This window comes from Terrapene carolina, unplaced genomic scaffold (assembly GCF_002925995.2).
Source record: "Terrapene carolina triunguis isolate 2854851 unplaced genomic scaffold, T_m_triunguis-2.0 Scaffold166, whole genome shotgun sequence".
NCBI classification, from domain to species: Eukaryota; Metazoa; Chordata; order Testudines; family Emydidae; genus Terrapene; species Terrapene triunguis.
The window spans coordinates 1920928-1936014 of record NW_020664517.1 but is presented as its reverse complement, the minus strand read 5'-3'; the positions used below and the strand labels follow the sequence as shown (position 1 = coordinate 1936014).

At 58.7% G+C, this 15087-nt stretch overlaps 1 protein-coding gene across 1 annotated transcript in view; it reads left to right on the top strand.

The window, feature by feature from the left end:
• The window catches only part of LOC112119563 (protein VAC14 homolog), a 177605-nt gene extending 174128 nt beyond the window's left edge, over positions 1-3477 (top strand). Inside the window, exon 19 of the mRNA XM_029912028.1 lies at positions 2520-3477. Coding sequence (XP_029767888.1) covers positions 2520-2682 — 163 coding nt within the window. The 3' untranslated portion in view covers positions 2683-3477. The remainder of the gene's footprint in view (positions 1-2519) is intronic.
• The last annotated feature ends 11610 nt before the right edge of the window (positions 3478-15087 follow it).

Here is a 15087-nt window from a genome sequence, read left to right as displayed (position 1 = left end):
CTCCCGACTAAACAAACCCAGTTTTTTCAATCTTCCCTCATAGCTGGTTTCTAGACCTTTAATCATTTTTGTTGCTTGTCTCTGGACTTTCCCCAGTTTGTCCACATCTTTCCAGACATGGGGCCCCAGAACTGGACACAATACTCCAGCTGAGGCCTAATCAGCGCGGCGTAGAGCGGAAGAATTACTTCTCGTGTCTTGCACTGAGGCAGGTCCCTCAGCGCCTGTTTGTGCTGTTAGGTGCGTCCCTTTCCCAAGCACCACACTTGCCACCCCGTAAATCAGTTAGTTAAGCCTGAGGGAGCTCCCTCTGCCAGCCTTGACGCATCACACCATGGCGCCAGTGGGCGATCCCTCGCCCTCCTCGTGCCCGCAGTACAGACAGCCCTGGAGCCGGCACTCGGGCCTGGTCTCCCTGCAGCGTTGCCCTGGTTTCACTTCAGGTGTGAGTCTAAACAGACTTTAGGACTGGTCTACACTATAAACGTACATCGGTATAACTGTCGCTCAGAGTGTGAAAAAGCCACCAGTTACCTAGTCTAACCCGCAGTGTAGACAGCGCTGGGCTGGCAGGAGAGCTTCCCCACTGCCATCGCTACGGAGGCGGGAGAAGTGGTAGCTTCTTCCCTGGAGCGCGACGCGGGCAGCATTGTAAGTGGAGACCTGCCCGGAGTCAAACCAGTCCAACCCCGTGGGTGGGGGGCGGCTTTTATCTCCATGCAGCATAAGTTGCTTAGAACTGGGTTGAAACTAAACCCCAATGAACCAGAACAAGCCTGTGCCCAAGGCCTTTTGCACTGGTTCCACTAACCCAGGGCAATTTGGGTGTAGCCAGACCCTCAGAATTGCAAAGCAGATGCCGCTAAGTTGGCAGTAATTGAGTGGAGCCCACGCAGCTTGTTGGCAGTTGAAATGCACAGGGCTTGGTCTCCCACGGGCATGTACCTGAGAACGGGGGTCTCCCACCCAGGATCATCCTGCTGCAGTCGCTGCTTTGCCACCCTCGGAGCAAGCCAGCTTGGCCTGTGGTTAGAGCTGCTGGCTGACAGTCCAGGCTCTATTTCCAGTGCCGCCGCTGCCCCTGCGTGACCCTGGCGAGCCGCTGAACCGCCCAGACGGCCTGTTTTTAGCAGCACGCCACGGGGCTTTTGTGGGCGCTGGCGGCAGGAGTCCAAGTGCTTTGACCCTCTTTGTCCGGAGCCCCCTTGAGCCATCCCGCACTAGCCTGGACCTGTGCCCCTTCGGTCAGCCCAAGGGGGAGCTCCCGCGCTCCCGCCTGGCACTAGGCCAGGCTCTCTCCCCTGCCAGGGGAGGGTGGAGGGCAGCTGAGATCATCCCGTGGCTGCTCAGACTGCTTCCGCCTCCAGCAGCTCATTCTCTCCTGCCCAGGGACAGGCCCAGGGTCCCTCAGCACGCCCGGCCCTGGGCAGACTGCCCCACCCTCCTGGGTCTGTGTGCTCGTGTGCTCTTCCCGCGGGACAGTCCCACCTCTCCTGCCCCAGCCTGCCCGGATCCCCCTTCCCAGGCAGCGGTTCTGGCTCTGAGCCACGGGTTCCCACGTGTACGTTTGTCTCCTTCTTGCAGCCTCACCTGACCCAGCCCCGTGGGGAGTAGGGAGGGGCTGGGGCTGAGCGTCCCCCAGGAACCCTGACACGACCGGCCCCATTGTTGTGATGTCAGCTGGAGCTGGGCTGGAACAGGCACTGGGCATGGGGGATAACATCGGGCTGGGCCGTTTTCCCCCCACCCTCGGGGCTTCTGGGAACAGACGGGGGCACGAGGTGGGACAAGAGCCTGTCCCATTGTGCTGATCGGCAGGGTGGGGCGCGTGGGCAGCCTGCTCTGGGGGGGGACGGGGACATGTGGCAGCAGTGACTCCCGACGCAGAGGGGGGCTGGTGCATGCACTATCCGAGGCAGGGTTTGGCCGGCCCTGCTGGAGATGCAGTCGGACAGGAGCGAAGAGCCAGATGGGCATGGGGGGCAGTCCAGCAGGGTTGTAGGGCAGTGGCCTTGGTGGGTGTGTGGGGCTGGCTTTGAAAGGACACGAGGCCACGGCCCGGCTGGGTGCTCTGGTCCTTGGTCCCATTGGGTCAGTAACTTCCCCGGCGCTGCGGGCTTCCTCTGCACTGGCTGCAGCACTGTAACCTGGCGTGCCCTTCCCACTCAGGCAGGCTGGCGTCCCGGGCGCTGTCTGCTCAGCCGGGGGAGATGCCTTGCAGCTGGGGCCCTGGACTGTCTCCGCAGAACCCTGGGATTAGAAAAGCAGCCTGGTGCCCCCAGCTTGCTAGGCCCCCCGGCCTGGGAGGGAGCGTCACACGCCGTGAATGACACCTGAGGAACCGCACACGCAGGGCAGCAGCTCTGTCTAACGCTGCTGGTGTGGGGGTGACTCTTGAGAGAGCACAAGCGTCTGGCCCGTGGGGCAGGGAGCTCCGGTGTGTGGTGTCTGCGTGGGGGTGGTAACAGACTGGGTGCTTGGCACACGCCCTCTCATCTCTCTCTGCTTCCTCTCCCCAGAGACAGCACTAAGACCACCCTGGGCTTCAAGAAAGCGACCGCCACCAACATCGACTACCTGGAGCTGCTGCAGCACTTTGAGCGAGTCCAGAACAAGCACCTGGAAGTGAGACACCAGCGGGCTGGCCGGGGAGAGCCCCCAGACCGAAGGGTCGTCCTCTGAGCACCAGCTGCTGCTGGCGTGCATGGAGACAGTGACCTGGGGAGGGGAGTCGGAGGGACTTGGCTGCTGCCGTGGGTTCCAGGGGGTGTGATCCAGCAGGGGGCTTGTTCCAGGGGAGAGGCGGCGGAGGTGGTCACAGCGCTCAGCTGGGGAAGGATCTCCGGAGCCCATGCCGGAGCCCAACACCCCAGCCGCACAAAATTCCAGAGCATCACAAGCAAGCATGTGGGGAAGCGGCAGGAGGGGACTAGACGGACCAATGAAGCCACACGCCCGCCCCCCTCCACCCCCACCCCTGGACTCTGCCTTACAAATCCTTCCCTGGCAACAGTCAGCTGATGGCACAGCTGGGCCAGTAAGGCCAGAGGGAAGACGTGTAAAAGCATTTTCTGCTACCTCCAGCCTCAAACAAGCGTGTGTGTCTGTGGGCGTGTGACTGGACTGGCCTTGCCTCCCCCTCCCCCATCACTCCCCCAAGGCAGGCAGTCATGTGCTGCAGTCCCGAAAGGAAAGCCAGCCCCTTGGATCTCAGACATGCACTGCCCTGACCTCCCCGTGGCAACAGCACCATCTAATCCTCCAGTGCTCTTGGCCCTGTGGACTTGCATTCCTGTGCGTGCATCACCCAGCCCTCTCGGACCCACCTCCCCATTGTACGTATGGCAGTGCAGCCTTCAGTTATGGCCCCCCTGAAAGCATCATGTATGTGTATATAGAGGAATGGTTCAGTCCGAGTCAGATTTCTAGCCTGAAAATAGATTTGTACCAATGTAAAAGCTCCCCACGTTGAAATAAAAGAATTATGGCAAAGTCCCTGCCTGGCGTCTGCTGCTCCTTGGGGAAGGCCCCCGGGATGGCCATCGCCTGGGCTGAGGCTGCCCTCCGCACCCACTGAGCCCTTTGGGGGCCCTCTCCCCTGCCTGGATCAGCGTCTCCCAAACTTCCTGCGTGGGTTGGAGATTTGGCCCATGTCCGCCATTTGTTCCCAGGGAGAAGGGGGTCACTGAGTGCCCCTTGTGCATGGCGGGGTCTGGCCTGCCGATGCTGGAATCCTAGGGGGTAACTGCAGCTCCAGTAGACGTGCTCAGGTCCCAGAGCAAGCCTGGATTCATTACCATGGCACTAGCCCCTGCTCTGGGGCCAGCGCCAGCCCGATTAAGGCCACGTCTGCACTCTTGGCACTGCAGTGGCACCGCTCGGCACCTTCGCTGTGCTGCTGGAGCACCAGCCGTGTAGCTGCCGGCTACAGGCCAGAAGGGGGTTTTCCATCGCTCCAGGAACTCCACCTCCCCAAGCGCCAGTAGCTGGGTCAGTGGAAGCTGCTTCTACAGGGCGGGTGAGGCTGGCAAAGTTACGGTGCCCAGGGGTTTTCTAGCTGTGTTCAGTGTCACAGGCCGAAGGAGCTGCAGTCACCCCGGGATTGCAGGACAGACGTACCCTGAGCGGTGGGCCGCTGCAAACGGCCCTGCTGCAGTTGCTCGGAGGAAGCTGCGAAGTGTGAGCAGACCGTTGCAGGGTTGGGTGTGTTTATTCCTCAGGCAGGCCAAGAGCCCAGGGGTCTGTCTGCTGCAGGCGTGGCCAGTGTCTGAGGGAGGGGAAGGAGCCCCTGGGCGCAGGCTATTCCGTTCCAGGGAAGTGTCTTTCCAGCCCCTCTCTGCCAGTGCTTGACCTGTGCTGTGAAGCAGGAGAACATAGAGCCAGATGGTCTCACTATCCATAGAAACGTTTAATCCTCGTACTGCCCATTTCCTTCCCCACCTGCTCGCTCCCCTCTCGGGCGCTTGGGTAGGTCACAAGTGCAGCAGAAATGCCGCTTTCCCCTGGGCAGCCTGCTGCTCCGCTGGGCTTAACTTCCTGCCAGTTGCTGGATGAGTGGCATTCCCTCAGCCCTTCCCAGCTCCTCAACCCAGGATCCAGCCTGTGGTCTGATCTCCCGAATTCCAGCCCTCCTCCTTGTGTGACACAAGCTGGCAAGGAGCAGCAGGGCCCCTGGGGGTTGTGCCGTGGGTTCCCCCTTGCTACGCCCTCCTGCACTGGAGAGGATTCTGGGCAGCCCCAATCAGAAGACGGAACAGGCTGCAGACAATGTTCTGGGTTGCCCGTATCCATTTGTAGTGGGGCCTCTCAGTGCCTCCCATCACAGTATGACCTTGTAGCTCTGCAGAAGGAGTTAACTACAGATTGCCCTTCCCAGAGCAGTGCCGAGAGCTGATGCACAGAGATGGAACAAGGCCAGGTGTGGTTAGGGGGACTCTGTTAAGGTGGCGGCTCCTCTAGAAATGACCCTCCTCTGGATGACTTGTTGTAGGTGGGAGGCTTAGGAATATCTTCTCCCTCCGCTTTTATGGCTGCTGCTTTGTTTAGAGTGGGGCTGGCTCATCTTGATAGCCCTGTGCTGAGGATTGGCTTGCGTAAAATAAATCCATTCCTCTCAGTCCTGAGGAAAGATCTTCAAAACCCTGTCCTGGTGGGCAAGTGTCAAGAGTCTCCCCTCCAGGAGGTGGGGTAACTTCAGAGCACTAGTATCTGCTGACTGGGGAAGGGCAGAGAGCCAAATCCAGCCAGTGCCAAGCTCCTTTAACCCCCACTGCAACCAGTGGGAGCCGAACTCACTCAGCACCGTGCAGAGTCAGGCCAACCGCCCGCTCCAGAGCCCACTGAAGTGAGTGGGAAAGATCCTGTGGCCTTCAGATCAGACTGTAAGCTTCAAAGGGCTCTGCAGATGCCCAGAGCCCCGGGGTCGGCGCGGGCGGCTGGAGAGCCGCGGCCGGGCCCCGGGGTCGGCGCGGGCGGCTGGAGAGCCGCGGCCGGGCCCGTAGTCTGAGCTGTAGTCACACAGCCGGTGTCTGTGCCGTCCCGGGAGCAGGCAGTGGAATGCTGACCCATGCTCGACACAGACTCATTGGCCGTTTGGGGGATGGGAAGTCACCTCTGAGGATGTTTGTTTGGGTTTCTCTCGTTTTTCCACCTCTCTCTAGGCCTTTCCCTGGCCCTTGTTGCCCCAGCGTCTGAGCCGGCCCCGTGCTGCTGGCCCTACCCAGGGCGGTGGCGTCGTCCCTGTGCCATTGCTGGGGCAGGGGCCGACCTTCGATGGCCCCGGTGGGCGTGAGGCTCCCCTTCACAACTCATCCTAAGGGACTCGCCCATGGCCACACAGGGCGTCGGGGGCAGAGCCGGGAATTGACCCCGAGCTCCCGTGTGCCGTTAGTGCCTGACCCATCAGCGCAGCCCTTCCCCATCAGCCGCTACTGAACCTGCCTCCCCGTGCGGCGGATGCCCAAAGCCGGCTCTGCCAGTGCCAAGGGAAAGCAGAGGGAATGAATCTGAGTGTCCCTTTAACTGCTTATACATGGAGTCTGGGGGGCAGGGAGTGCCCCATGCAGCCACCTCCTCCAGCCAGTCTGTACAATATCCCCCCACCCTCGGAGGAGCCTGGCTCTCCTATGGGGAGAGGGTCCGGATCTGTCCACCAGTAGGAGAGCGGGGATCAATTTTGCACACCAGCCCTTAGAACCACCTGTTCCCGCACCCTGGAGAAAGCTCATTGAGCCCCCACTCCCGAGTGGGACAGGCTCTCAACCTGCCTGCAAAACCCAGGTGGGCATCAGCCAAGCTCAGAGCCAGACCCGAGCTGCCCATCCCTGGAAGGTCAAACCCGACACGGGAACAACCCAGAGCTTTGCACAGGCTCACAGGGCCAGGTCCCAGCTCCAGGGTCCTTAGCACCGAGCAGCAGCGGACCCCAGCTCCCCTCCGCCCCCCAAGCTCCCGGTATGTCCCGCTCCAGCTCTGACCATGGCCACTGGGACCAACCGCTGCATAAAGCCCAATCCAAAGGCAGGGCTGAGACTACAGTGGCGGAGCTGGGCGGGCAGGGGGCCGTCACGCTGTGTGTCACATTGATGAGACAGGGCCAGGCCCGTGCCACAGGCTGTAACGAAGGGCTGCCCACTGGTGGGTGGTACCTGGGGCAGAGCATCCCAGCGTCCATGGTGCAGTCGTGTCCCTTCGTGGTGGGGACAGCAGATGTCAGGCCTGGTTTGCCATCTGCAGTTTTGATGAGTGTGATTGTGTGACAGGCCCGGCTGGGGGAGGAGGGACAGGGGCCTAGGCTGGCTGAGTCCCATCCCGCCCTGCCCCGTTTCCAGTAGGTCTGTAACCCAGGGAGTGTGTCTGAGCAACGCCGCAGGTACGCTATGTGCCGTTCAGCCTGCCCGAGCCCCTCAGCCTGTCGGCGGAGCAGTGAGGAGGGCCGGGGCTTATGGAGCAGGAGCCTGTCCCAGGGCACGGAGCCAGGTTCCTGTGTATTCTGATGGAGTGTTTGGGGGCATTGCTGTGGCCACCTGTCCTGGGCTTTAGACCGCTTGAGATCTGCATTTCAAGTGGCTTCCCAAAAGCCTTTGGCTAGAGCAGCAGCTGGTCCCTTGTGTCACAGTTCAGGACAGCTGCCCCCATATTGCCCCACTCTAGGCTCCCGGCTCCCAGCCATCACCTCCTGTGGGCAGAGACCTGTTCTTTCCCCTCCTGAGCAGGGTGTTGGCAGCTCCCTGTTCACACCGTTACCCCAGCAGGCCGGGCTGCCTGAGCAGGCCAAGGGTTGCATGGTGCTTTCTCCTCGGCGGCTGTAAACAGCGTAATTGCCCGTGCGTGGAAGGTACTATGCGGCTCTCAGCACATACTTCGTCTTCGAGTGGCTGCTCACATCCATTCCAGTAGGTGCGCGCCGCGTGCACGCTCGTCGGAAAGTTTCCCCCCAGCAGCACCCGTTGGGTCGGCCGTGGAGCCCCCTGGAGTGGCGCCTCCATAGCGCTCTATGGATGCCTCTGCCGACCTGGCGCCGCCTCGGTTCCTTCTTACCGCCCGTGACGGTCGTTGGAACTGTGGCGACTTGCTCAGCAAGCTCCCCACGTTTCCCAAGCTGCTCTTTCCGACTGTTTCTATCCCCTAGTTGATTAGTTCATAGCTAGTTCTTAGTTGTTGTAGTGCTAGTTAGTAGTTAGCTGTTGGGCTGGGGGGTTTACCCTCCCCCCGACCGCGTTCTCCTTGGGACTTACATGCCCAAGTCCCAGGAGTTCAAGTCCTGCAGCAAGCCCAGGCCAACGGGCGACCCCCACGACGCTTGTTTAAAGTATCTGGGGGAAGCTCATCAGTCAGAAAAGTGCAGGATTTGTAAGGGCTTTCGCCCCCGAGCCAAGAAGGAGCGGGACTTTAGACTGAAGCAGCTCCTTATGGAGGCGGCACTTAGACCACAACCCGCATCGGCGTGGCAGGACCCGGCGCCGAGTTCTGCAGTGTGCAGTGCCCCGGCGGCAGTGGTGGAGATGGCATCACGGAAGGACTCTGGTCGAGACCCGCGGCACCGCTGCTCCCGGCATCGAAGCCGGCGGGAACGACCCAGCACCGATCCCATTCGCCAGCGCAGAAGCAGCACCAGAAGCAGGGGAGGAATGGTTCCCCCACTTCGGGACCCACCCCCTCGGAGCCGGCCAATGGGGCGCATCGCAGGGAGGAGCCCCCAGTGCCGAAAACTTTGGAGCCTGCACCGTCAACTTCGGCCCTGTGAGGGAGACCGTCGAGTCCGGCGCAGTTGGACTCCCCATGTCAGGTGGTGGAGGACGGAGAACTGCCTTCCACCCCAGACACCTTCGAGGCTGCGCGAGAACTCCTTGCACTTACGGCACCGAGGTCCCCGACCCTCCATGCTAATACCACAACGGGCGGCACCGTCTCGAGGGAAGCCAGCGATGTTCTGCCCCTCGACTCAGACTGCAGAAGCGAGGCACCGCTCGGAGTCTCGGCGCCGTTCACACTCGCAGCGCTGGTCTGACTCGTGGCACCGCTCCAGGTCCCGCCAGCGCTCCCGCTCATGGTGCAGATCGCCTTCGCGCAGTAGGTCCCAATCTCTGCACCGTTCATATCGGCACAGATCCGGCTTGCTGCACAGACCCCGCTCGTGGTACCAATCCAGCAGTGGCCATTTTGGACCCCATGGGCAGACCACCAGGCCCAGGGGCACAGTCCCAGGCTTCACACTTCATGACCACTGGAGGCAGCGCCAGTCACCCCACTCCTAGGGGTGCAGAGGAGCCGGCGGTTGTACCACCTCCTCTGGAACCCACCCCTGGAGCGGCTGGCACGGAACTTGAGGCGGGGCAGGAGGTCCCTGAGGACCAAGAGGGTCAGGAGAACCCAGGTTCCTCACTAGTCTCCTCGTCATCTTCCCCAGACGAGGCGGTGGCGGGCACCTCTGCCTCTGGGCTGCCCCCTAGAGATAGCCGTGTCCACCAGGAACTCCTGCGCAGGGTGGCACGGAATATGATCCTGCAGGCTGAGGAGGGGGTAGAGTCAGAGGACCCTGTGGTGGACATCCTGGCACCAGAAGGACCATTCAGGGTTGCTCTACCCCTGATCGAAACTATACAAGCCAATGCAAGGACCATTTGGCAGACCCCGGCCTCCATCCCTCCCACCGCTAAGGGTGTGGAGAGGAAGTACTTGGTACCCACCAAAGGGCGTGAGAACCTGTTCACACACCTGCAGCCGTGCTCGTTAATAGCGGCTGCGGTGAATGAAAAGGAGAGTCAGGGACAGCAAGCCCCAGCGCCTAAGTCCAAGGACGCCAAGCGCCTGGATTTATTTGACACAAAGTTTACTCCACGGGGGGCTTGCAGCTCAGGATTGCCAACCAGCAGGCAGTCCTGAGCAGGTACCTTGAACTCCTGGAACTCAGTGCTGAAGCTTAGGGAGCTGGTACCAGCGGAGTCCAGGGAGGAGTTGAGGCAATTGTCGAGGAGGGCAAGGCGGTGGCACGGACCTCTTTACAGGCCTCACGGGACGCTGCAGACTCGGCAGCGCGCACCTTGTCCTCAGGGATAGCTGTGCGGCGTAGCTCATGGCTGTAGGCCTATGCCAGACCTACCCTTTGACGGGGTGGGCCTGTTTGCTGACCACAGACTCCAGGCTGCATCGCCTCAAAGATTCCAGGGCGACAATGAAATCTTTGGCTATGCACATACGCTGGCAACCCAACGAAAGCCCTTTAAGCTCCAACAGCACCCGTATCCTCCTCGGCCGAGGCAGGAATTCTACAGGCGCAGGGGTAGACATGGCAGGCGTAAGCCTTCCCAACCCCCGTTTGGATAGGGCCAGGGCCCGGCTAAGCCTTCGTCGGGCTCAAAACAGACATTTTGACGGTGCGCCCAAGGCCGGAGCACCTGTCTCAATGCCGGATCCTTCTCCGTGTTTTTTTTGAACCGTCTATCCCACTTCTACTGCGCTTGGTCCCAAATAGCATCAGACCGCTGGGTCCTTCGCACAGTGAAAGTGGGATATTCTGCTCCTGCCCCCCTCCCCGTCCCTCTACAGGGACCCTTCTCACGAGCAGCTCCTCGTCCAGGAGGCGAGACGCTCCTTGCCATGGGAGCGGTGGAGGAGGTTCCTCGGGGGCAGGGGATTCTATTCCCGCTATTTCCTAATCCCTTTGGCAAAGGGGAGGCCTCAGACCCATTCTAGAGCTGTGAGGACTCAAGTTCACGGTGAAGTTGAAGTTCTGCATGGTCTCCCTCAATTATCCCTTCCCTGGAGCCGGGAGACTGGTTCGCCGCCCTCGACACGAAAGACGCGTGCTTTCACATAGCCATTCGCCCTGCACACAGATGCATTTTAAGCTTCGTGATCAATCAAAAACATTATCAGCTCATGGTCCTTCCCTTCGGCCTGTCGACAGCCCCATGAGTGTTCACCAAGTGCATGTCGGTGGTAGCAGCCTTGCTCCGAAGGAGGCAGGTGCAGATACCCCTCCCTCGACGACTGGCTGCTCAGGGGGCGCTCCAGAGAGCAGGTGGAGTCGCAGGTCTGTCTGGTCAGCTCCACATTCGAGAGACTGGGTCTCCTCCTCACCGTGAACAAGTCAACCTTGTCTCCGGCCCAGAGGATAGCGTTTATCGGAGCAGTGTTGGACTCAGTCCAGGCGAGAGCAGGTCTGCCGGAGTCCCGATTCCAAACCACAAGCGTCATTCGAGGCCTGAGGAAATACACGACCACTACAGCGAGGAGCTGTCCGAGTCTCGTCGGTCACATGGCGGCCTGCCAGGCTGAGGCTCAGGCCTCTGCAGATGCGGTTTGCCTCGACATACCGCCCGGGGCGTGACAGCCTGGGACTAGTGGTCACGGTGCCACAGCAGGTGCTAGAGTCACTCCAGCGATGGCTCGATACTCAAGTAGTCTGTGAGGGAGTCCCCTTCAACAGCCCTCAGCTGTCCTGGTCTCTAGGTACGGATGCGTCAGCTCTAGGTTGGGGTGCACATCTGGGAGATTTCCGAACGCAGGGCCTCTGGGCACAGGACGAGCTCTCTCACCAGATCAGTATCAAGGAGCTGAGAGTGGTGCGACTCGCATACCAGGGCTTTCCGTCTCGTCTGCAAGGCCAGAACGTGGCAGTCACGACAGACACCACCACTGCAGTGTTTTACATCAACAAGCAGGGTGGAACCCGGTCCTCGCCCCTCTGTCGGGAGGCTCTCCGGCTCCGGGAATTCTGTATGGCCCACTCCATTCACCTGGAAACCTGCTATCTGCCAGGAGCCCAGAACGTACTGGCGGACCACCTCAGCAGGTCCTTCCACCGCCACAAGTGGTTCATCCGGCTGGACGTCATTCACTCCATCTTCCGGGGGGGGGGTCGACCTGTCCACCACCCGGAGCAACAGGAAATGCCCAAAAAGCAGCCCAGGCTCAATCGCGGACGCATTCCTGCTACCCCGGGGAGGCCGTCTGCTCTACGCCTTTCCCCCAATCCCTCTCGTGCACAAGGTCCTGCTCAAGGTCCACAGGAATGGGGCAGAGATAATTCTGGCGCCACCAGCGTGGCCTTGACAACACTGGTACACCACACTTCTGGATCATGTTGCCACTCCTCCCCAACCTTATCACTCAGGACCACAGTTGTCTTCACCACTCAGATCTCCGGTCCCTCCACCTCACAGCCTGGAAGCTTCATGGCTTGAACTCCATGCTGTGCTCGGAGCAGGTGAGGGAGGTCTTATTCTGCAGCAGAAAGCCCTCCATGAGGGCCACATAGCTGGCAAAATGGAAGAGGTTCGCCTGCTGGTGTGACTAGCATCATATGCCCCCACTTCAGGCTACGTTACCTCTTATTCTGGAGAACCTTCTGCATCTGAAACAGTGCCTGGCGGTGTGGTCCATAAAGTTACATCTAGAGGCTATCTCAGCTTTCCACCCCGAGTCTCGGGACGCTCCATTTCCGGTTTCTCAAGGGCCTGGACCAGCTACATCTCCAGATCACACAGCCTGTTCCTGCCTGGGACCTTAACTCGGTCCTCTCCAAATTAGTGGGGCCCCCATTCAAGCCACTGGCGACTTGCTCCCTCCTCTACCTGTCGTGGAAGGTAGCCTTCCTAGTGGCCATTACATCAGCAAGGTGTCTGAGTCAGGCCCACTTTATACAGTTTTCCACAAAGACAAGGTGCAGCTGAGAGTTCACCCAGCTTTTCTGCGTAAGGTGGTCTCTCATTTCCATACCAGCCAAGACATATTCCTGCCTGTTTTTTATCCAAAGCCTCATGCCAGGAGGCTGCACTCCTTGGATGTTCAGCAAGCACTAGCCTTCTACATCGAACACACCAAGCCATTCAGGAAATCAAACCAGCTGTTCATTGCGGTAGCAGACTGGATGAAAGATCTACCGGTCTCATCTCAAACAATATCTTCCAGGACAAGCTGGCCAAGATACCAGCCCTGGCACTTACAGCACACTCCACACGGGCCCAGGCCTTATCAGCGGCGTTCCTGGCCCAGGCCCTGATCCAAGAAATCTGCAGGGCAGCGACTTGGTCCTTGGTGCATACGTTCACCTCTCATTACGCCATCATCCAGCACACCAGAGATGATGCAGCCTTCAGCAGAGTGGTGCTCCAGTCAGTGATTCCACAACTCCGACCCCACCGCCAAGGTAGGGCTTGGGAGTCACCTATTTGGAATCGATATGAGCAAGCACTCGAAGAAGAAAAAACGGTTACTCACCTTCTCATAACCGTTGTTCTTCGAGATGTGTTGTTCACGTCCATTCCAAACCCACCCGCCTCCCCTCTGTTGGAGTAACCAGCAAGAAGGGACTGAGGGGGCACCAGGTTGGCAGGGGCATATATTGAGTGCCATGGAGGCACCACTCCAGGGGGCTCCACGACCGACCTGCCCGGGTGCCGCTGCGGGGAAAACTTTCCAAACACTGTGCACACGGCGTTTGCACACCTACTGGAATGGACATGAGCAACACATCTCGAAGAACAACAGCTACAAGAAGGCGAGTAACCATTTTTTTCTTAGGGTGAAAGCAGTACAGAAAACCTATAAAAGAACCAACACTCATAATATATGGAGATATACCTATCTCATAGAACTGGAAGGGACCTTGAAAGGTCATTGAGTCCAGCCCCCTGCCTTCACTAGCAGGACCAAGTACTGATTTTGCCCCAGATCCCTAAGTGGCCCCCTCAAGGATTGAACTCACAACCCTGGGTTTAGCAGGCCAATGCTCAAACCACTGAGCTATCTCTCCCCCTGCTGAGAAGTTTCCCAGAGGTCACCTCGGACTCTGGCTGGTGTCAGTCCTTCCAGGATTGGGCTCCTCCTTGTACAGACAGTCCTGTCCGTTTGCTAGATCCGAAAGCAAACTCTGAGTCAGTTCAAACTCGGCTATTTATCCAAAAGGCCTTTCTTTGTCTGTTGGTCTCTGGAGAATCCACTCTGAACCAGTGTATGCAGCTTCTCTGGAGATGTTACACCCTGAATCACCTCCACCCCCACTATGCTTATCTCCTGGAGGATTGCAGTCCCCCTGCCCCATGGAATCCCATACGATCCCTGGCTGACAATGATATGCAAATGTCATTCAATAAGGCTTGTCCACTGTGGTGCAGAAAATTACCGTATCTGAACATAAGAACGGCCATACTGGGTCAGACCGAAGGTTCATCTAGCCCAGTATCCTGTCTGCCAACAGTGGCCAATGCCATGTGCCCCAGAGGGAATGAACAGAACAGAGCAATTAAGTGATCCATCCCCTGTTGCCCATTCCCAGCTTCTGGCAAACAGGCTTAAGGACACCCAGACATGGGGTTGCATCCCTGCCCATCCTGGCTAATAGCCATTGCTGGACCTGTCCTCCATGAACGGATCTAGTTCTTTTTTTAACCCACTTATAGTTTTGGCCTTCCCAACATCCCCTGGCAACGAGTTCTACCGGTTGACTGTGCGTTGTGTGAAGAAATACTTCCTCATGTTTCTTTTAAACGTGCTGCCTATTAACTGCATCGAGTGACCCCTGGTTCTTGTGTTCTGCGAAGGGGTAAATGACACTTCCCTATTCACTTTCTCCACCCCAGTCATGTTTTTATCAGAACTCTGTCATATCCTCGCTTAGTCGTCTCATTTCTAAGCTGAGCACTTCCAGGCTTTTTAATCTCTCCTCATACAGAAACTGTTCCCTCCCCCTAAGCATTTTTGTTGCACTTCTCGGTACCTTTTCCAGTCCGAATAGATCTGGTTTGAGATGGGTGCCCAGAACTGGATGCAGTATTTGAGGTGTGGCCGTACCATGGATTTATATAGTGGCATTAGGATATTTTCTGGTTCTCTATCCCTTTCCTAATGATTCCAACCTTCTGTTCGCTTTTTTGACTGCCGCTGCACATTGAGTGGATGTTTTCAGAGAACTACCCACAATGACTCCAAGATCTTTCTTGAGTGGGAACAGCTAATTTAGACCCCGTCCCTTTGTATGGATAGTTGGGGATTATGTTTTCCAATGTGCGTTACTTTACATTTCCTTTGAGTGCTTGCTCATGTCGATTGCAAGTAGGTCTGCGCGCCGCGTGCACGGTCATCGGAAGGTTTTTCCCCTAGTGGCACCCGTTGGGTCGGCTGTGGAACCCCCTGGAGTCGCACCTTCATGGTGGTGTATATAGGTCCCTGCCGACCCACCGCCTCTCCAGTTCCTTCCTACCACCAGTGACAGTCATTGGAGTTGCATGTTCCTGTTGCCCACGATGATGAGGCACCGCTCGCCTTCTCCGTGGCACTGTTCTCTGGCGCTGTCCCGCTCGGCACTACCGTGGTCTCCACGCTGAGAGCCCCGGTCATGGGACTTAGAGGCAGAGTCCTACTATTCCAGGCGCAGTCGGCACCGATCGGAGTGGCGCTGACACAGGCAGGAGGCGGGGATGGTGCCGTGATGGGCGCAGTGGCATGGGCCCACGCAATGGCCGTTCTGTACCCTGTGGGCATACCACCAAGCCCAGGGCACTTACTCCAGGGACTCCCAGTCCGTAATTTCAGAAGGATGCACCTCTTTACCACCTCAAGCCAGTCCCCCACCTCGAAGCACCA